Source organism: Mustela nivalis, assembly GCF_964662115.1.
Source record: "Mustela nivalis genome assembly, chromosome: 10".
Classification (NCBI taxonomy): Eukaryota; Metazoa; Chordata; class Mammalia; order Carnivora; family Mustelidae; genus Mustela; species Mustela nivalis.
Genome location: NC_139029.1, coordinates 96,398,992 through 96,423,029, shown reverse-complemented (window position 1 = coordinate 96,423,029; position 24,038 = coordinate 96,398,992). Strand labels below are relative to the sequence as shown.

The following is a 24,038-nucleotide window of genomic DNA, read 5'->3' as shown; positions in this document are numbered from 1 at the left end:
TATACATACACAGAAAAAAAAGAAAATCTTAAGAAGCAATGCTTATCCTATGTGATATTTTCTATTCAGTTCCAATTTCCCCCCAAAGTACTGAGACTTACCAAATTGGTTTCATGCCCCACTAGTGGTCACAATTTGCAGTTTAAAAACCTTAAACTGCGGCATAGTAATAAAGAGTATGGCCTTGCAACCAGACAGACCACCTAGCTGTATAATCTTGGGTGAGCTACCAACACTTTCAAAATTCATCTTCTAAAATGAGATGGGAACACCAGGGTTGTTCTAAAAATTAAATGGGATAATAAATGTAAAGCACTTAACTACACTGTTTCTAAGCTAGAACAAGTACTCATTAAAAAGTTCTGGTGATGATTAGTAATATTGATGTCATTATTATTAAATTCAAAGATTCCAAAAGAAAGCAAAATAAGTAGAAGGGAGCTAAGAAAAGGAACAGGCTCATCTGCAAGCATCAGTAAGCAGCAGGACTGATATTAAGTAAATCCCAGCCTATGCTCACTGAAGTTCCACAAAGCGATTTTTGTGTGCTTTCTTCAGAATATCCCCTAACAACTATAACAGTGGCTGGCACAGGACACTCACAAATTTGTTGCATGAATTAATTAATACATCTGGAAGCTCACCTCTGTGCACTGGAAGGGCTCTGAAAAGATCCCAGCTAAGCCTGCATAGCTCTCTTTACCCCAAAAGTCAAAAATCTGATGTTCCTCTAAGCCAATGGTTCTCAAAGTACAATTCCTAAAACAGCGACAGCAGCAGCATCTGGGAACTTGTCAGAAATGCAAATTATCAGGTCCCACTGAAGGCCTACAGAATCAGAAACTCAAGGGGTAGGCCCTGAGCCCAGGAATCTGTGTTCTAATAAACCTTCCAAATACTCACTCAACTTTGAAAACCACTATTTCAAACTGTGATGACTTGGAACCTTATAGCAATCCCAGAGAGCTACATGTGCAACCAAAGGGACTCCTGCAAAGTTCATTAGTCATAGGAACGAGTTACTCATCTAGTTCAACCAGAACTCTTTAGAACCAGCTACAACCTCCAAGGAAATCCCCAAGAATGGCTTCTCCTCTTTTGCTTCTCCTCAGCTCACCACCAGGAGCCTAAACTAGACAAAACAAAACAAAACAAAAACTTTGAAACAACTACTTTAACATTCAGCACAAAGCCTAATTCTTAGAAGGCATACAAAACCTATTCCTTTACATGTTCTCTTACCCCAAAGCACATTCCCTGGGCTTACACTGGACCACAGGCTCAGGGTGATTTCTGAAAAATGTACATTTGTTCTCAAAAGGTAAAGCTAGTCTGCAGAGCAACCCTGGCACCGAAGTTGTATGGTACTGTTCTACCAACACTCATCTTGCATTTGGCCGCTTGCCGAAATCAATGAGCACTAGTTAAGCATCCATTTTGTGCACAAACACATGCTTCAGAAAGAAGGTAATCAAATATGAAAACTCCAAAATTAAAGTTTATAATGTGTTAGTAAATCAAATAACACATTTGTACCACTAAATTGAATCTGTTTCTTCAGAAAGTCATGGATAAGCTCCCTAATTTCTATAAAACCTTAATTTTCCCAAAGGTACCTGAGAAGCCCTGCAGTGCCATCAGACTCAGCAATACTAAAATTTAGAGATAACACAATGATTTCCTATCAAAAGGCTGGAAAATATAACTATCCCACTCTGGAAAGGAGTGCTAACATACCTTCCAAAGACTAGTAAGTACCTTTTAAAAATCGAAAAGTTCCATAACTCTGCCAATAAAATAATGATCCAGTTATACACCAAGGAACAGAAAGAAGACCTGGCTTGATTCTCCAGCCAGCCCTGGTACTTGACAGCGTGACTTTCAAATAGGTCCCAGAGGGTCTGTGTCGCAGTCTCCAGAAATGAACACATGGTCTTATAAAAGATATAATGCACTTGAAAGTGCTTAGAAACATATTAGATATTATCTTCCCAACATGCAAATATATTCCTGTGAACCAATTCCTTCCCTCCCACTTACAGTGACCAAAATGATTTATATTAGAAAGCACTCATAAGTGGTTTGACAGCAGTTGTAACAAAAATGTAAACTAGTAAAGATACTCAATGTCTCTGTACACATAAAGCAGCATGAAGCCAGAGACATGAAGGCTTTCAAATGACAAAGAAATGGATTAGAAAAATGACCCAGATACACTGGCCCTTCATGTTTTTGGCAAAAATCTTTTCTAGAAAGGTATGATATTTAAGGAGGAAAATGAATGACAAATGAGAAATAACATGAGATATTTCAAAACTTCACGAAAGGATATGTTTAAAGAGAAGTTTGGGAACAAAGCATTAGGGAGGGCTATGCTATTGTCAGATCTGACTTACCCTTTGCTATGGGTATACTGTCTTTTCATGTGGCCCCAAAAAAACAGTTGAGCCATTATTGTTGTTGATAATGACGAGCAGATGCTGATGGGATGATTGCACATCAACAGTTCTCAGACTCAGGTCTTGTGTAATTGGGTGTGTCGATCTATGTCACTCCACAAATGGTTATTAAACTCATTACAACTTCCCTAAATCTTTTCACTAGACCTGAGCAACATTTGGATAGCTATTCCCTGCCAACTGAGAATGGGCACTATTATAAAAAAAAATTTTTTAATAGTTCCAAGATCTATTCCTCCTCCCAAAAGACAAAGACAGACACACACAAAGTTAAAGTAGGGATGTTTGTTTAATTCAAATTCCAAATTATCAAATTTGAAAATTTAACACTTTACCAAAACCATGAATATTCTTTTACTTCAGTGAATGTTACAAGTCTGTCAATTTAAACCTGTCATGAAGAAAAACTGTAATCAATTCCCAACTTTCTATGAACAAATTATATGCATTTAGAATAAGCTATGTATCTCAGGAGCAACGCTGCTATCAGCACTATCAAAGCTCTCCTCAGGAATGATGGAGAATGGGGAATCCCAGATCTTAGGATAGACAACTGCCAAAGACTTCCTAGTGAGAAAGATTCATGGCCCTGATGTGGCTAGATGACAGTGGCCTTCATCAAGCAAGCTCTCAGCTGACCACAGGGCATGGCCAAATGTCTACATGGATTGCTGAAGGAGTCAAAATGGTCCATTTGACATTTTGTTGATACTGAGGTATCAAACCTTCAACCAGTTGGCCACTGGGTGGAAAGCTCCTGCACTGTTTGTTGAGATGACTCCCTTGAATGGAAAGCACAACTTGTGAAATGGATTCTGTGGAAAGGCAAGCATACTTTCATATATAACAGGTGTAAACAAGGCAGAGGCTCCTATAAATTATTAACCTTAGAATTAATAAGCTAAACTGAAGTGCAGTATGAGAGCTTGATCATTTTTCTTTCTTTCCCTGTGAACATTTGGCAGACTTAAAATTTTAGCCATCATGCACTTTGTTCCCTGAAATGTATCAGTTACATTTCCCACAGAAGCTAACTACGCATTTCCTCGTTGGTGTATGTGTAAAACTACCATAGCAAAACATTCTCTATTTCCTCATTTTGGTTAAAAGGAAAAAAGAAAAGCTAAAGTGCACTTATATACGTGACAGTGCAATGTTGACACACCCATCTGTATTCTCAATTTATATTCTGCTTAAGTTAAGGAGAGAACTGCCGAGAGCAATGAAATAAAATTACATTGAGGAGAAACTCATGCTGCACACTCTTGAGAAATTTTAGGGAAACTTTGAGGGACAGGAAAGTCACTTCAGGCCATTCGGGAAGAACTAAAGCTTGAGACATTAAAAACAGCTGAGAAAAATACTAAGAAATAGACATCAGAGCACATGAAATGCATGTAAATGAACATGACATTCCAGAGCCATTGGCAGAACACGCAGAAGCTGTGATGGGCTAAGCTGAGTGAGCCCCACTCTCCTGTCTATTTCACTTTGGATCAACATCCTGTCCAGGTAAAAACAATGACAACTAGGGGCGCCTGGGTGGCTCAGTGGCTTAAGCCTCTGCCTTCAGCTCAGGTTATGATCTCAGGGTCCTGGGATCGAGCCCCACATCAGGCTCTCTGCTTCCCCCTTTCTCTCTGCTTGCCTGTCTGCCTGCTTGTGATCTCTCTCTCTCTCTCTCTGTGTCAAATAAATAAATAAAATCTTAAAAAAAAAAAAAAAAAAACAGTAACAACTAGTGACTGCAGCCCCAGAATAGCTTTAGGAAAAGTTAACTGGTCATCTGGGGAGAGAATCCTCAACTTCTGCTTCACTGCTGTCATACTCTGACGCAGCTAATCAAACAGAAAGGAAGATAATCCTTTCCTATCCTGGGGAACAGAATTCAGATTTAGGTACATTATGCAGGAAGCAGTGTGGTATAATGAAACAAGAACTGCCATAGAAATCAGAATCTGAGTTCTAACCCCAGCTTTGCTGTACACTCACCATGTAATCTAAAGGAATTCCTTTGAGCTATTTGAGACTTATTATTCTCATGTGTAAAACTAAAATAATATCACCAACCTTCCCTCCTTAGAAGAGTTTATTTGCAGCTAAAGTGAGATCATGTTACAAAAGTGACTATACATCAGAAAGCACTATTTAATGTAAAATTCCCAATCCAAAATTCTGTGAAACAGGAAATCTTCACCATCTAGCCCTGAAAGGACAAACTATTACATGATTCAAATTAGTTTACATACACCTATGTTATGAGAACAACCCAAATGGGAGTGGGATGTATGTTGGACTGGTATAACCAAGTTCAACCTCTTTTTTTAATATCCCTACTGCTCTCCCAGTGTCTTGACAATGCTCAGGAATTATAAGCAAGAGCGATATTCTCCTCAACCTCCGCTAGTCTTCCTGGCACAGAAATCCAACATAGGCCACTTCACATGCCTGATTAGATAAGCTTTCCCAATGCTGAAAACCAACTGCTTCTAACATTTCAAACCTGATTTCCATTAAGACTCAGGGGTGAAAGATGGAAACAAATAAACCAACCAAGTAGATCCTCTTATTAAAAGAGATCTCTGGCTTTAATTTGAAATACTAAATAGCTTTTTTCTATGAATCAGCTGTTTCTGAGGTGACAGGTGCAAGATGCTGCAAACTTGAGCAGACAAAAGGTTAGAAAGGCTTTTCTAATTCACACACAGTTAATTTACAAATTTGAAATTACCAGATAATAGTGGTTTAGTCTGCTCTTGCCTTGGCAATGAAGCCAAGTCTAAAGGGAATCCTTGAAAGAAACTGAAACGAGAAGGGTAAGAGACAAGTATTTCCAGACTATCTTCTAAAGGGAGGAATTATCATGAGGTTAATGAAGTTTTAAATTGTGAGTGCCCTTCCCTCAACTTGAATGTCTATTTTGTGCCATGAATATTCTTTTACTTCAGTGAATGTTACAAGCTCACCATGCAGTTAAAATGTTGTTTCTAATATCTGCAAATAATCCTGCAAGTTAGGTACTACTATTATCCCTGCTACAGAGATAAGAGAATTGAGACTTAGAGAAGTTAAGTGGCTTGCCCAATATTCTTTTTTTTTTTTTTTTTTTTTTATTTGACAGACAGAGATTACAAGTAGGCAGAGAGGGAGTCAGAGAGAGGAGGAAGCAGGCTCCCCGCTGAGCAGAGAGCCCGATGCGGGGCTCGATCCCAGGACCCCGGGATCATGACCCGAGCCGAAGGCAGAGGCTCTAACCCACTGAGCCACCCAGGCGCCCCTGCCCAATATTCTTAACTAAGAATCAGAGCCAGGTCTAGCTATTCCAAAACTCACCAGCTATGCTAAAGCAAAAATCAAAATGTAGTGGGAAAGGGTACCTTAGTCATGCCAAGAGTGATTAAAAACAAACAATCAAGCTCTACTGTCATTTATCTCTTTCATTTCCTTAATATCCCTGAGCATTGTCCCCTGTACCATTCAATGGGCATCTAACACAACTAAACCTTAAGGAGAGTTCAGTATGAACTCTCCTTAAAAACTCTCATTCTCCTTGAAAGACCCACATGTGTGAGCACACATGTGTAAGGCTCTATTTTAAAACAGATGGGATTGGGGCACCTGGGTGGCTCTGTCGTTAGGCATCTGCCTTCGGCTCGGGTCATAGTCTCAGGGTCCTGGGATCGAGTCCCACATCGGGTTCTCTTCTCGTGGGGAGACTGCTCCCTCCTCTCTCTCTGCCTGCTGCTCTGCCTACTTATGATCTCTGTCTGTCAAATAAATAATATATTTTTTAAAAATTTAAAAAATAATAAAACAGAGATTATCTGTTGGTGACAGACACATTCTCTCATCTATCAGTACAGATGACTATTGATCGTCAGTAACAAAGGAGATAATATAATAAGGAGAAAAAGTATACTTTTTCTATAATGATATATGTAGAAATGCTGCACTTCCCAGGCCAAGATAGGTTAGTAATAGGTAGTTTCAGTAATTGGTTATGTTCATTATTCACATACTTAGGGATTCTAATTGTTTTATGTGGTTTCTTACATCCCTTTAAAAATTAAATAATGAGAATATATGTGCATACACACAGTCAAGAAAAAGCTATCGGAAAAACAAAAAAGTGCTATCCGTAACTAAAAAGGCTGGCACAAATATAACTCAGGATGGCCATTTTCAATCTTTCAAAATGTTTTTTATTAGGAAAAAAAAAAAGCTACCCATTCATTCCTGATCTTAATCTACTAAAGAATTTCTTTTAGGATCAAGATATAAAAGGGAAAGAAATGCTAAACAACTTTCCTTGGATTATGACAAACATAAATCCATTCTTCCCCCTTTCAAAAAGATTTGGAAAAGACTGCAAATCCTTGAAATAGAATTTTGAAGTTTAAGTAATTCCCATATTATGCACATGTTCATTCAGAGGTAAGGTGTTAAGAAGTGGAAAACTTAAGTCAGTTTGGTATACAAAATATTATTAAATCCAACGTTACATTATCTGTGACTACAGGATTCCACCAAACGGACAAGAACATTATTTATAATGGGTAAGTGTGTGAGCTCTAGAGTTGGGCAAGAGGGGTTCCAATTGCTGGCCTATACCAATGGTCAGCTGAGTGGCCTAGATGACCACTCTTTAATCTTTCAGTAAATAGGAATCAAACACCTACTGTAAGTACCAAAGGAAACAGGTGAAGTACTTTTACCAAGTACAGTCAAGCATCTGTCACATAATAAGCCCTCAGTATAGAAAACTAAGCTCCATAAGGACGGAGATTTTTGTCTTGTTTTGTTCACTTAATTAATAAGGAACCATGCCTCAGTCTGCTTTCATTCATATACTCCCAGTTCCTCTAAAGTGACATTCACTTTTATCTGATATTAATTACATCCAAATGCTGCTATCCTTAGTATACACCTCCTCTCTTTTACCATAAGTGGTTTCAGCTGCTTTTTTGGAAAGATTTAAATTATTGGAAAATATTTTAAGTGTTTTAAGAGGATTTGAGTTACCATATGCACCACTTACATTTTCTGTAAACAGTGTGCTTACACATAATTATAAATATCTCAGACTATAAAAGAAAACCTTTCATAGTACTCCCACAATTGAAAAACAAAGTCTTAGAAATAATTATAGAGGGAGCAAAAGGGAGTGGTAGGTAAAAGACAGTTTACTAAATCAGCAAAATAAAATTGGAGTTTTGTCTTAAAACAAAACAAAACAAAAACCTGACAACCATTTGCTCAAGGCTGCCAAAACTTGAGAATAAGCAAACTGTCATGGGAAACAAATGTTAAAATACGAAACCCTTTTCTGAGAAAGTAACTCCACCAGTCCTGGCTAATCCAATACTGAATCACTAATGACACCAGCCCCGCTGGCTTGTCTTAACCACTACAGAGAAATCCAAAGGGGGACAGGCAGGGCTCACAGTCAAATATTTTCTCTGCTGTCACTGACATTTTCAATATGCACACCTCTCCCCTCCCCCACTCTTCCACTCCTTTTAGGATCTAAAAAAAAAAAAAAAGAAAAAAAAGATGGTTGACATACTGACAGATCATCTGAGTAATGAATGCAGAGGAAAGAGCACTAGAAAACAAGAGCTTGGATTGGGCCCCAACCTCGACCTAGCTCTGGGTTCTTTGGCAAGTAACTTCTTTGGGCTTTAGTTTCTGCATCTGTAAAACAAGGATGGACTAGATGGGCAACCCTCCACCTGAGATCCCCAAATCTCCAGGAGTCCCTAAAAGCGTAACAACAGACCATAGGATATTTTTATTATTTCAAAATGCCCAACAGAGATAGTCCATTAAGTGCTATAAGGCTAATTAAAGCATTAAATATTTTCGGTTTAGACTAGTATTCCACATGGTGACACAGAATGGCATGTGATGATGTTTGCCATATTGTATGAAATTGGGGAATAGTTGAGTTGGATCTGATATTATCCTTAAAGATACAACTCAGAAAAATCACCATTTCTGTAGTAAGCATAACATCCAACCACAAATGCCTGATTAATAAACAATGGGGAAATGAATTAATATCTATCAGTGAAATTTGTATAATAGACAAAATTTCTCCAAGTGGCAAGTACACCCCATTAAAGAAAGAGACTCAAATACAATACCCTTAAATATTTATGCGGTCACTGAAAACCAGTGAACAATACATGCTGCAAAGTTGAAGAAGCTCCTATTCCTCACCAAGGGTCCAAATCACTCATCCAATTTTAATTAAAGTGAAACCAACAAAAAGCCCATATTGTAACATAAAATAACACCACCAACAATAACTACTATTTACTATACTATTTGCCAGACATTGTACTATGAATTATTATCACATTATACACTTATTAATTTATTTAATCCTTGTAACAACCCTAATAATTACATGCTGCTATAATCTTCATTTTATTAATAATGAATTTGAGGCATAGAGTGCTTAAGAAACTTGCCCAAGGACACGGGGCTAGTATGTTCAGAGCCAGACTTCAACATATGCCCACCTTCTCTCCTCATAAGGGGACAATTCCCTCTCAAGGAAGTCTCCAGAAACATAGCCAGGAATGTCCCCAGGCAGAGCCCTTGGGAGTCAGGCCATTGCTCCTGACAGCAGCCCTCCAAAGATCTCACAGCACGCCCCATTTTGGCTTAAAGACTCATCCTTAATGAAAACTCCCTCCTCTCAGCCCAAATTCAATCTGTTTGTCCTGGTGATTGAAATCAACTAAGGAAATCAAGGGCCATCAGTCAACTAATGTCTATCTATTTCTTTTTTATTCAGAAGCTACAAAGGATTCCTAATAGCTGACCTCTATATTCAAAGAACTGCCAGTCTAATGAATTGATATCATAAAAACATGCATTTTAGTACACTGGAATGAGTAAGGACTGCTGAGACAGACAGACATAGCTTTAAATCCCAACTCTGCCACTTAATTAGCTGCATTATCCTGAACATGTTATAAGCCTCAGTTTCACCACTTAATCTACTCCCCATCTTGTAGAGCAGTTGTGAGGTATAACTGTAGGAAGGTACATACAGCGCCATGGTTGACTGAAGAGGCTCTGGAGCCAGAGGTTTGAATCCCGGCTCCATTCTTCATTAACCACATTATTCACCCCAACACCCAAAGCTATGAATCTAAGTGCCAAATTCCTTATCTGTAGAACAGTTATATACTGTCTACCCTAAAACAGCCACATGAATTAAATGAGGAAATATATGTAAAGCCCTAGCAAAATGACAGACACAAAATGTTAAAAAAAAAAAAAAAAAAAAAAAAAAGCTGAGGTTTAAAAAGTCAAACCACAAGTTTTAGTCCCAGGTCTGTCACTTATTATCTAGAGCTAAACAATGGTATACAAGCCAGTAACTCCTCTGAGGCTCAGTTTCCACCAAGGTTTCATGAAGAATAAAGGAGGCAATTACATAAGAGGGTTCTGTAAACTCTACATAGCTATGTAAATGTTGGGGTTGTTTTACTTTAAGCAAATAAGTTTTGTGTTAGTTATATTGACTGATCCAAACACTATCTTCATCTTTAAAATGGAAAAACAGGCAGAGAAATTTTAAGCCATAGAGGGAAGGCTGATGGTTCCAAAAGAAGGATGGAGAAAAGGACTGGGCCAAAATAAATTCAGATCATGACAGAGCAGAAAATGAATAAGCCTTCAAGAAGAGATGAGAATAAGCACCCATCAACCTGTTTTTTAGTCAGCAGCTTCATCTACTGAGTAAGCCTCTCAATGCACAGTCTAGGCGTAAGAATTCTCTAATTTCCTCCCAGAAACAGTAGACTTCAGGGTAAGAAAGGGCTTCACTATCAAATCTCTCTTCCTACCCATAAACTAATTTTATAGGTAGAAATTGGATGGGGCATAGAAACAAAGACCAGTGGACACAAATTGAATCTCTTAACTGGCATTTTCTTAACCACACCTAAAAAACAAAACAAAAAGAGTCACAATCCTCTTCAGAAAGCTTTCCTTCTTTGGTTGATCAGAAATGTCCTTGTTCCCCAGGTCTTTTCATACTAAATATGGCAATAGCTGGCAAACGACCAGCCCAGTAAATTCCAATGATACTTAAGAAAGCATTCATATTGCCTGAAATTACTCTGAATCAAACACTTAAGACCTGCAGGGCTTCCACATACAACAGTTCAGCTGGAGCTCTTAATGTCAAAAGCAGCAGGGTACCTTAAGAACATACAAGCTTGAAAAACAAGCAGTCTACTCTTCTTTATTGCAACATTCTTCAGCAACAACACTGATCTCCTACCCACCGTGCACACAGCACTGCAGTAGGGCAGTGGGAAGCTGGAGGGAGAAATTGAAGAAACAGGTGGTGTCCATGGGGTGCCAAAACAACAGGTTGATTCAGTCAGTTCTGTCCCACAACTAATCAATTTGGTGAGGAGAGAGGGGAGGGAATCTTAGTCATCCTGTTGTCTGACCAAACTGACTGGCTAGACCACAGTACAATTATCAATTAGGTCAAACTGTCAGATTTAGTAAAGCACAAGTCCTGCCTTTTAGGGATGTTACATACTTCAAAAATCTTGGCTATCCAGGAAGACAGGACATAAGCAGATTACCCTCAACGCACCAAAAATCACATATTTACCTCCAGAAAATACTGTTTTCCTCCAGTATTTTTTTTATAAAAGGTTAAATGTGCATTTCCTGAGCATATACAACAGACAGCCTGTTGTTTTATGATACAGATAAGAACCTTAAATTAGCTAAAGAAAATACCAGTTAACAAATACAAAGAAAACTGACCAAGCTCATTATAAGTCAAAGGATTAAAAAATAAAAATAAAATAAAAATAATAAATAAATAAAATAATATAAAAATAAAAATTAAATATAAATAAAATAAATAAAAAATAAACAGTTTTCTATATCAGTATTGGTAGCAATGGGTATTAAGGAGGGCATTTGTTACGATGAGCACTGGGTGTTATATATGTAAGTGATGAATCACTAAATTCCACTCCTGAAACCAATATTACACTATATGTTAACTAACTCGAACTTAAATAAACATTTGGAAGAAAAAAATACATATATTAGTAGCAATCTGAAATGTTTCAACACATTTAAGACAAAGGACTCATAGCCTTAATATATAAATCAGTAACAAAAAAACAAGTATCTCGAGGGGTAAAAGACACAGATTACCAAAATAAGTAAATAAGTGGCCACTGACCATATGAAAAACCATTCAATATCACTGTGTAATCAGGGAGGCAAATTAAGGTGAGGAAGCATCTACCACTTATCAAATTGGTTAAGTTTTAAAAACAAAAATCAGTGTTGAACATGGCTGGCAACACTGGCAGTTTCATATTCTGCTAATGAACTACAGCTTGGTCCAACTATATGGAAGGGAATTTGGCAGTGTGTATCAAAGACACAAAAAGGTCCACACTCTTTGATACAATAAGTTGACTTCTGAGAACTTAGTGTTAACAAAATAAATATTCCTACCAAGATTTATACGTAAGAATTTCATTATAGCATTATTTATAATTATGAAAACATTACAAACTAAGAATTGATTTCAGTTTAAATTATATATATATATATATATATATATATATATATCTGATCCTTAAGATAGAACAGTATGCAGCCTTTAATATCATTAAAGAAAAAATATATATATATAAGAAAACATTCACAGTATTTTAAGTAGCGCAGAAGCAGATGATAAAACTATACATATGCTAATCTCCCAACTGCAATAATAGACAGAGGGGGAAAAAAAAAACTGTCTACAATGTACCAATATATTAATTGTGGGTTTTGGCTGGAGGTGATGGAATTATTAGAGATTTTCATTTTCTTCTATGTTTTCTTGTTTGTTTTTAAAAATTCTGTTTCCTAATTCCTTTAAATCACTCTCTTTGGCATAGCAATTTTTCTTCTGCAAATCTATTTCTGTATGAAGATGAGTATCATTTATATAGGAAAAAAATGGAACCAACTAAATATGCAACCAAACCAAGGAGTGGTCAAAACATAGTAACCCAATTAATAAGAATATTATTGGGACATCTGGGTGGCCCAGTCAGTTAAGCATCCGACACTTGACTTCAGCTCAGAAAACAAGAATATTTTTAAAAGAATAGTACTTAGCCAATAAAATTCAATTTATGAAAAAATGCTTAAAAATATGAGAAATATTTATAACCATCAAAGAAAGGCAGCACAGAAAACTGTGTGTATATATATTATGAATCAAAACATTTTAAAACTCCAGGTAGGGAAAAAAAAAAAAAGATGTACACCAAAATACTGAGTGGGATAATTGTGACTATTTTTCTCACACTCTTAGATTTTTCAACATCCTTAACTACTTTTTAAGCAACCTCCTCCTCCAAAAAAAATCATGTAAAGATGCCAGAGAAAAGAAAAAATATATAAATATAAGTTAATTATGTATAAACATGAGGAATAATTATTACTATGTAAACCTACCTTAAAATATTACAATGTTTGTTTTTAGGTACAACCATTTTCCTTAAGTCTCTTAGGAAGTATATGTCACAGGAGTCATGAAACATTGTCACTTACTTTAAATAGTAACACAGGACCAAGGACTTGAATGATTCACAAGATATATCCTTCCTCTAATAATCCTCATAAAGATTAGAAAGTGTTTCAAATGTTGTAATAAAGTAAATGTCCTTAACATTTCCAATTAAAGAAGATCTAGCAAATAAATAAAGGCATGTTCATGGCAAACAAAAACATAATAAAAATCATAATCAAAATATACACATCCCCAAACTTCAACAAGTCTCAACACTTTCTGGACGAAAGCATGTGAAAGCAGAGAATTAAACAAGTTTCTTTGCAGCTCACTACAATTACCATTTAGAGAAGTGAACACATTAGCACTGTCTAGTTTTCTGACTATTCATATTCAGAGACTCAACAGAAGATATTAGTGAGTAAGCACTATTCAATTATCTAATTTAAATGTTGGATAAATATGCCAGCATAGCAACCTGTCCCTCCTAGGGTCAGTTAAAATACACTATTTAATCTTCAAGGCTTAAAAACTTTCCAGAATCTCCTCACAAGACAGAGAGTAAAAAGATATGAAAAAGAAGCAAACAGTTTAAAAATGTACCTGTCTCTGAACAAGGCAGTGTACTTCAGAATGTAAACACATCTTCTTGTACAATATTATATTCAGCAAGCAAAATTGTATTTTAAAGCAATGCTATTTGTTAAAAGACAACATATTATGGAGGAGACGATATCCAACTCCAATCAAAATATTATCGTCATGTTTTCCTTACTTCATAAAATACACACATGCTTTCTTCATATGATTAAATATATATAAGGGTGGGGGAGCTACTCTTAATCCAGAAACAGGTTCTGCAACACCCATAGATCCAACCTGTCTTTGTGAAGCTTTGAGTCCATTTTGGCATGAAGTTTGGCTGACGTATTCAAAGAATCAGAGTCACTGCCCAGGTGCCAATATTCTGAAAGGAACTGACTTGAAGACTAGAAACTGCCTCAGGCAGGCCTCTGGGGAAGGTGCTTCAGTACAATGGGAAAAAAGACCAAGGCCCCTCACTTAATGGCCAAAGTCCAAGGACACCAGAGTTGGACCAATGTAACTGACCCGCAGTTCAGGAGTGGCAAAGGACAGTAAAATGACCCCCCAAGACTTTGCTCAATCATATCTAGTAAAACACAAACTTTGAGGAGCTGGTAGAACAGGGTTTTGCCAAGACAAGCACAGTGGGTGAGGGAGATGTTAGTATGATTAATCAATGCCACCTGAGGCAGCAGCTCTGGGTGTGTCCATACTGTACCTCAGTCATTGCCTGGTCATGACAAGAAGTTCCTTCAGCTACTGCCACTGAGAACTAGATCTTCCAAAGAAGATATCTCCACCTTATACACATATAACTTGTTAACGTAACTTGTTCTAGATCAGGCCTGGCATCCAGGACTAAGACCAGCCCTCTCTCTTGCCACAAACCTACTGACAGACATAACAGATACAACATATGCCAAATTTACATTCAGACCCCCACCAGACAAAGGGGCCTTTATCTGTTCCTCAAGTTAAGTTTTGATACTTCTAAGTTACAAAAGAGGAAGGGGCGAATAGCAGACAAGCCTAGCAAGAGTGCACCAGGAGTCACTATTCCCTAGTAAATTTGCAGCTTACTCCCCTAGACCCTACAGCTCTTAGTCACCCCAAATGCAGGAAACTGTTTTCTGAGACTGTAGATAAGTGACTTAAATGACTTGTATTTCATATTCCTAATTGTGTGCTCATCTGCTTTATCTCCACAATGATGTCAGCTCCTTGGAGGCAGGGCCCTATCTTCTGCTTGGTCAAAAGATTCCCACACATCTACAAAAGCAGAATACCCCGTACTCCCTACCACATGAAGAAACACACAAATTAAGGATAACACACACCACAATCCTCCCTGACACATCACTAGGACAGAAGAACTACAAAGATAATAAATCTCAGAGCCAAGAGCTAGAGCTCCTACCAGAGTCTTATATGGAAGCTTACATATTTACACATATAAATAAATGCAATAATTATCTCACTTCTCACACTCCAAGCTAAGGCTTTTATCAACCCCTCTTCTTGGCTTTACTCTTCTTTTTAAGGTCACAACATATTTTCTGCCACACAACTAGTATCTGTCTCAAAAAGGAAAGGACGAAAGCACAGATCTACAGCAAACCTACCACTATAAATGAAAACTGCAGTTTGTCCATCCACAGGCCCTGAGTTGATCGTTTCAGATCTGAAGTCACTTTCTAGATCCTATAAAGGACAGTGTCTTTGTCAGAGGAGCACCCCTGGGCCCCTTCTTACAGAATGCTCTGTTCTGCTCAAGAGACCCTTGATTTCCTCTATTCTCCCTTCCTTATTCCATTTGCTGCAGCAACCCAGACAGCCCGAAGGCAGGACTGCATGAAAGGAGTGGCCTTTATCTCTTTGCACTAACACATTTGAGGGAAATCCCTGATACCAGGTATGTGTTCACAGGTGAAAAAGGAGACATCTTCAAAGGCAGTGTCATCACAAGGAGTAGGACAGAATTCCATAGTGGACACCAAAAAAAACCAATGAACACCTATGTATTCTGGCATCTCTGGTAACATTCTGATGAAGGGATAAGAAGGCTTTCACCAAATTCATATACAGCACATACACAGCAGCCCTAAGATTCTAAATAGTTTGTAGATTTTTTTTTTAAGACAAAACAACTTTACTGGCCTTCTGGGGATACCAGAGCAACTTCGCCAGCAAGCTAGGCATTTAGCAAGAAGCAAGCATTTTCAAGGGTAGAAAATGACTACAAGACCCAGGCAAAGCAACCTACCTCTAGTACTATAAAAGAACAAATAAACAAAAATAAACCAAAAAAATCCTTGGTTTCTCTGCATTCACTCTGCAATGATTCCAGAGTTCCCTAATATATAAATTAACTGGCTATTTCTTAAATATACAAATTCCTAGACATTATTTCAGACCCACTGAATCAGAATCTCCAGGAAAACACCCCAGATGGAATCATCTTCATGCCCCTCACTAGGTCTAACTCTTTTTATAGAGAGGTAGGTATCAATTCAGTGAAGAGTACTCCTTTGGATCCTTGTTACTCACACAGGACTCAGGACTCTATAGGGCCAATTCCTGAGAAGATGCCAAGGGGCACAAGTCATATGGAGACAGACTGCAAATGAATACAAGAAAATCTTTCTAAAAATCAGAGTTGTCCAGAGATGAACTAAGCTGCCTCCAAAGGCAGGAAGCTACCACAAGAGGTAGGCCACCTCTTGACAAGGATGTTGTAAGAGGAGCAGATCCAGCATGGAAAGGATAGAAGGACTAGATGGATTTTAAAGTTTCTGCCAACACATAAGTCAACAAAGAGGAAAATTTCAGCTACCCATTAATTAATAAAGAGATAGTATAAAAGTCTACAGGTGGGGTCATCTTTCCAACTGATCTTTTCAAAGGAGAAAGGAGCATAAAGACACACCCCTCACTCACCATGGGCCTCTCCTCTAAAATGTCCCAAATGTGGGGAGGACAGAGCAGGAGTCACAGGTGCTATAACAAAGCCAACCTGTTACTTGGATGACTCTACATGCTGGGCATATGCCAAACAAGTTTTATCAACCAGAGAAGGGATATGTATGATGTAGTACCTCCCCTCAAGGAGTACTCTTGTTGCAGAGATAGCTCAGGCACTATATGGTTCTCTCAAGGTTTTCCTTATCACATCTCATCTTTGGAGTTTTGTTTGTGGTAGTGGCTTTTAAGGAACTTTCTTGGTAGGGAAAAAAAAACTTTACTAAACGTATATATCCTCTTAGTCTAACACTAGTTTGTGATATCAAGCTCATAATAAAAATTTTTTAAAACCTCAAAAAAACCATCAAAACAAACATTAATTTAGTTAACTCTAATTTTAAAAATACCATTCCAATAATCCCCCAAATGACCAAATTACAATAAAGTGTGGCAACTCTGAACAAAATAACAGAAATTGCTGACCTAGTAATATAGTAATACAGGAAACAGTAGAAACAGCTCAAGTGAGAGGCAGGGGGTGGATGACAGCGCCTTTGAGGTTAAATTCCAAAGTCAAAGTGACCTTTATGATTTGCAGAAGTGATCAGAAAAAAAAGAGAAGAAACCACACACACACACACACACACACACACACATACACACACACACACATATTTAATTTCAAAATGGCAAGTTTTAAATAAAACATCTGGGGAAGGGAAAAATTTGGTTTTTCCCCAAATGCAAGGTAAGCAATGACTCTTGAAAATACTATATAAAAAAAAAAAACTGTCTTGGATTACCATAGTAATCTAGAATAAGAAAATGACTAGAAGTAATTGTTCAATTGAACGAACAATTATTGAATGTCTATTAGATGCCAAGGCACTGTGCCAGGTACAGGGAAAGGGCATTAGGGAAAAAATGCACAAATGAAAAAACACAATTCTCTTCCTCAAGAAGTACACACTAACAATAAGCACTTGAGGATGTTCTAAGTGTTTTCGTGTACATGAGCTCATTTGTACAAAAGATAGAAGTGGTGTGGAGAGTGGAAGAAGCACTGGACTGAGGACCAAAGGAGAGATTCTAGTCTCAAATCTAACTGGCTCAGTTGACTATGGACAACATATGTGAGCAAATGGAGGACCAAAATCCCTCTCACAAGATTACAATACTAATTAAATATAGACCTGGAGGAGAACACTGGTCTTCTGGCTCCTAGTCCAGTGATCTTTCCAAAGTATTATACATATGGTAAACCAATAAAAACAGCAGAGTAGAAGAAAATAAACCTTTTGGTTTCAAGTCATTTGCAAAAAAGGGAAAGAAGAGGAAAATGAAACATTCAACTTGTGGCATCCAGACAGAAATGTCAAGAAAGCAAGCACTTAAATTAACAAATGGAAACATAATATCAGTAAAATGTAAAATCTCTTACTATATTTTCATTCAAGGATAAATAAAGGGAGTCCAAAATTATATATATGAATGAAGCTTGAAGAAAAAAGGACAACAGAAAAGAAAAGGATCTGGGAGAGGATTTATAATATATCTTTCAAATATATGAAGCCCTTCTAAAGAGACAATGGAGACCCACTGTGTCCAGATGAACAAGAAGAAATGGCATTATACTCAACAGATTTTATTTAGCAATTTTAAAAATCTTTGATAGAGGGTTAAAACACTGGTATAGCTAAGGTTAGATTAATTCTGGAAATTATTAAAATTAAGAAGGAAAGACCCCCCATATACACACTATATACACTTCAAGGCAGAATAATGAACTATCAGTGGATTCCAAGAAGTTACCGTAAACCTTGAAAAACACAGGTTCTCAGATCTGCTGTATCAGAATCCCTGGGTGTTGAGTCTGATTTTGATGCAGCCAGGACATGGAGCCTCCTTCTATCACAGGGGATGGGGTAAGGAGAAGAACCACCAGGAATGGCATCAGAGTGGGAACTAGATCAATGCAAATTTTGTGGGCAAAATAGAATTTCTGCGGGTGTGATATTTTTAAAATGTATTGTAAGGCTGCTCTGAAGCATCCAAGCATATCCCACTGAATTTCAACATTTTCTAAAGGTCCTGAAGTCAGCAAATACAATTCAGGTAAACGAAACGCTTACTCTTCTATACCACAGGAAGCCCATGGAAGAGACAGTAGAGTGGGAATAGCACAGTGGGATGACAAGGAGATGTGGGTAAATAATTTTTAAAAATCAAAACATCAGGAAAAAGAAAAGAAAGACAAGAGATAATCACTCTCCTTCCTCCTCCCTCTACAACTCCCACCCTGTCCCTGCCGAAGAATAATAATATAGAAAGAACCAAAAGAAAGGAAAAAAAAAGAAAAATAGTGTTAGGATAAACTTCATCCTCAACTGAAAGAAAAAAAAAAATTGCTCTTTGTGATTTATTTTTTTAAAAGCAAGAGAAGAATTCAGCTGAGAAATTATCTAGCAGGCTTTAAAACCAGGGAATCACTTCCCATTACAAAGCAAAAGAAAACAAGGAGCAAGAGGTGGTTTTGGATAGCTGTTTAGACAATCAGACAGATGGGTTGACTCCTTCTTGCCCTGGGAACTCAATGATATTTAAATTAACAACTGGCCACAATCCCAAATACAGGAACACTCAAAAATTGGGAAGAATGTATTATAATTGGTACCTTGACAAAAACACAATGATAACAGATCAAGAAGATTCAAGAAGCCTTCTCTACTGGACTCTGAAAAGATTTAAGATTTATACCAAAAAACAGGGTTTTAAAATATTTTATTGCAGTAGTTTAGCATCTGAAGAACACTTGTCTAAAAATCAACATATCCATATCTAGTCCTTTGAAGTAACTAACATTCAACTTGTCCACCTTAAAGCTTGCTGGTAATAGCACTATGTCATCAGTACCAAAGTATAAAAGAGGGTATCATTCTATGTACTGAGGTCCTAGAATGAGAGAAGCCTTATGTGTCAAAGTAATCCAATTTCTGCCATCAATCTTACCATTTAACACTTAATTTTGAAAATTGCTTTGCAGTCTTATTTATTATTCCCTCCAACTCTCTAAAATTATTTCTTAAGTTCTTTTCATAAATGAGGAGAGTACCTACCATGAAGATTAAGTTATTTACTAAACCAAGTTAATGGTAGAAACCAAGGATTGTAATCCTCAGACTAGCCCATTGTTTATAGTCCTTTTTATCATAAATCTACACTTACAGTCAAGCTTTTACTCAAAAGAAAAAGGAAAGGCAAAAATGCCATCCTATTTCGTTAAATGCTTCTGAAACAATGATTTCTGGTTCATCATCACACAGCCTCCTGGTCCACTTCTGAAATCCTTACGGACATAGTGGTGCATGGAATTAGAGCTTTCCAAGAAGTACCTGGTTGGTGATGAAAATTCAGTACTGTGATAAAAAGATTAAAACAAACAAACAAAAAATGTGTTCTCTTTAAAACATCTGTGATTGGCATGCCAACTGTCTGTTAACAATGAACAAAGAGCAAATTTTTCTGAAGCTCATCATCTTTTTAACCTTTTCTTTGCAAAAAGACATAGCTCATGTACCAGGTTTTTTTGGTAAAGGTAAAAACTTTCCTCGGATTAGGCTAGGAAAAGAAGAAATCTCAGTTTAACAAACATGCATAAGCTACCAACCCACTGGAAGCAGAGTTCATTAAAAATAATACACAGCCCTGTCCTGAAAGTACTTTCTGAATACCTTATATGCCATGGGTTTAATATACATTCTCTTAATTAACCCTATTAGCTGGGTAATTTCATTCCCATTTGGTTGGTGGCAGAGCTGGATTTGAACCCAGGATTACAGAGGGCTCCAAAAGCCAAGCTGTTTCTACCAAACAGTCTGAAGAAAATCGGAATCTAAGACTATGGGTGGGATGGATAAGACGTGATTCGATTTCCCTTTCCTCGGTCCAACCGTGTTCGGAAAGACAGCTGCTCATATCCAACCATAAAGAGGCTTTCCAAGGAAGCACTTTGAATTAACGTATCCACTTTTCCTCACCCGCCCCTGCCCCACCCCCAACCATGCCAAAAGAGCAGCAAATGCCGCTGCCAGGTTGGAGGAGTTGGTGATCGTCACACCACATTCCTGGGGCTGGACACAGAGTCTGAAACAGCGCCCGAGCTCAGCGCCTCGGAAAGAATAACAGCAGTCGAGATTTTTAAATCATGTGGCTCAGCATGCAGCCACACCAGTTTGCCTACTGCTCCTGCCTCCACCTTTCAAAGTCCCCGAGCAAAACACACCGGATTCACCGGGAGCAGGGATTCGGAGTGTCAGGACTCTGGCGCACCACGAAACCCTGTCCCCATCCAAACCAAACCCACCCACCCGGACTGCGTGCCTCCCTCCGCCAGGGCGAAGTCTGGCAGCGGAGGTACAAGCCGTTGAGAGCTCGGAGGCCCTGCCCCCGCTCCCTCCACGCCAGAATCTGGCATTCCTTTGCTCAGCCCATCTGCGGTCCCCGGCCGGCGAGGGTTCGTCTCGCGCAGCCGGCACTCGGCTCTCTCCCTCGACCCCAGGAAACGCGGAATCAAAGGGCAGAACAGCCCAACTCCCCGAACTCAAGCGCCTGGGAAAGCGAGTTTCTGAGGCTCGCGGCCCGCCCCCCCTTCAGCCGAGGAGGCGTGTGTGGGGCCACCGGTCGCGGAGCGTAGGAGGCGGCAGGGAGTGCGGGGAAGGAGGCCCTGACTGTGTCCAAACTTTGGGGAACCGAGTGGCCTCACTCGAGCCCGGCCTCCTCGCAGAGTGGAGGACGGAAGGGGGGGGGGGGGGGAATGATCGCCCCAGGTGGCCGGTCGGGCCGCGGTGGCGGTGCGCGGGCCCCGGGACAGGGACAGCACACCTCGGCCCCATACTCACCACGCGCGGGGGCCGCGCGGCACAGCCAGAGCGCCAGCAGTGCCCACAGCGGAGCGGGGCGCAGGGCGGGCATCTTCTCGGTCGCCTCCTCCGCCGCCTCCGCCTGCGCAGATCCACATGAGGAGGGGGTCCCCACAGAGGATCCCCCACTCTCTTCTTTCCTCCTCCTGCTTCTGTGGCTCACGGCCTCGAGCTGTGCCCCGAAGCTCAGGCGTAAGTGTCCCCACTGCCCGCACCCCGGGTCTGCCGCTCCCGGGCCGCCGCCTCAGCCGCCGCCCGAAGTTTGGCTGAAACTTTCTCGGCTGTGCAGCGAAGCAGCCTCGTGTGTCCTTCCGCCTCAGCCGCCTCCTCCCACCGCAAACCCCGCCCCCCTGTCGCCACGGCCGGGCCCCGCCGCCTTCGGCACCCAGGGGTTTCCCGCAGGAAGAAGCGCCGGCCCGAGCTGCGCGCGGAGGGATCTACTACGAGTCCTCCGACTGCCCCTCCAAGCCTTCTCCAGCCCGCGTCTGATCTCGACGCGCCTTAACTCAGTCGGCGCTGGGCTGCCTCGCTGGGCTGGGCCTCTGTCGAAGGAGGTGGGTGATAGGACCCTGAACTTCAGACGCTAGGGTTGCAGAGACCGTGAACTTGCCGGGAGCGAGAGACCCCTTCCCGTGAGATAAGTGTCGCCCCCACGCCCCCACACTTACACACACTCCCGGGCCAGCTACAGAAGGACCAGCGCTGTCAAAGAAGGAAATGGGGGCTCAGGCGCCAAGCCCATCGACAAGGAACAGGGCCATCAACCCCAGTTGTGTGCTACACCATTCATTCATTCATTCAGCAAGTATTTCTTTAAATCCCTTACTTTGCGTATCAATGTCCTCAGCACAATGGGATCGGACTGCAGTCGGAGGATGCACAAGCCACTTGAGGAGAATCCTGTTTTGCTGAAGATATTCATTGTAACATTGTTTATAAAAGCCAACAACTGACATATATGACACCCTGAATCCCTGTAAAAGCCAACAATTGGAAACAGCCTAAATCCCACCCATGAATAATATATGGCATATTTATAAAATGAGATACAGCAATAGATGAGACTATATTCATATATTCAATAGGGATAACTCAGGAATAAAATGACAGTGAAAAGCTCAATGCAAAAGGAGATGTAAAGAGTATCATTTATGTATGTTTAAATTTTTTCAAAACAATACTATATATTATTTATGGATGCATACCATGCAGTATATAGTAATAAAATATAACCAGAATAGTAGTTACTTCCGGGAGGAGAGTGGGGAATAGGATCAAGCATGGGTATATGTAGGCTTACTATTTGTAAAAGAAAACAGCTGGAAACAGAACAAGCAAAAAGGGTTGTGTGGTTGTAACATTCCAGGGGACAGCCACCATAAAAGCAAAGGTACAGATAAGAGAATAAGCAGATGAGTTCTGGCACTATTTGCAGTGATAGGAGTCAAGGAGGGAAGGAGGATTGGGACCAGATTGGTAAGATCTTGAAGGACCAACTGAGAAGGGGGAGATGTAGTTATCTCTCAGATCATAGAAAACCACTGAAGGCTTTTGAACAGGAGTGAGACTTGATGGAAAGGAAAGTTGCTCTGATAATCCTGTGTAAAATTGATTGTCAGGAGCAAAAGGTGAACTGGAGCCCAGGGACCAGTCAGGAGTTTGTGAAACACTCCAGGCATGAGGAGATGAAGGCCTGAACTAATGAGGTAAATGTCAGAATGGAAAGGAAGAAATGGATCTGAGACAATCTTGGGAGCTAGGGGTGAGGGGGGGCGGGGAGGTGAAAACCTATGTGACTAATTGGATGTGAGAGTTTACAATCCTACTGGGAAGGAAAATCCTACACACAGAAACTCTTCCTGCCTCTTACAGGATAAAGTCCAAACTTTTAAAAGCAGCAAATACAGGCCTTTACTTCATTGGGCCCTATCTCTCATCCTCTCTGCCCCCATTGTGAACTTTACACAATAACAGTATTGAACGACTTGAGATTCCCCCAAACATATCTTCTTGTTTCAGCCTTTGTACCTTCTGTTCCCTTGGTTTGGAAGGACTCTTATCATCCCCTTTCCCTCCTTCTTTTAGTGAACTTCTAATCATCATTAATCCTTCAGTCCTGAGAAGGCTTTGCTGACACTGTAACAAATTCCTCCCCCTCACAGACAGTCTCTCCACTGTACTGTTTCTTTATCTTATTAAAATGCCTATTTTTTACACAAGACTGTTGGTATTTCTGTGTTCTCAACTAATTAGGAGGTCCTTATGGGCAAAGATCATGGCTTTATTGATTCCCAGTGTCTACAAAACAACACTACACAAGTATGAGAAGAGGTATTAGAGGCTTATGAAGTTCCAAACTGGATTTGAATAAGCACTTTACAATAAAAAAGCAAGTACTATTATTGAAAGTAGTCACCTTGGGATGCTAGAAACTCTTTTCAAAAATAACATAATTAGTCAAAATAGCTTTGGAATTTCCCTTGTGCAAATATGTTCAGAGAAAGATAATAACATTACTTTTTAGTTGTTGACACATAGAGTTACCAG

General features: G+C 39.4%; 1 protein-coding gene across 1 annotated transcript in view; it reads right to left on the bottom strand.

Moving 5' to 3' along the window:
- Positions 1–21,927, bottom strand: part of NOTCH2 (notch receptor 2) — a 168,907-nt gene extending 146,980 nt beyond the window's left edge. The window contains exon 1 of the mRNA XM_082685214.1: positions 21,471–21,927. Within this exon, the coding sequence (XP_082541340.1) occupies positions 21,471–21,543 (73 nt within the window). The 5' untranslated portion in view covers positions 21,544–21,927. The remainder of the gene's footprint in view (positions 1–21,470) is intronic.
- Positions 21,928–24,038: the final 2,111 nt, after the last annotated feature.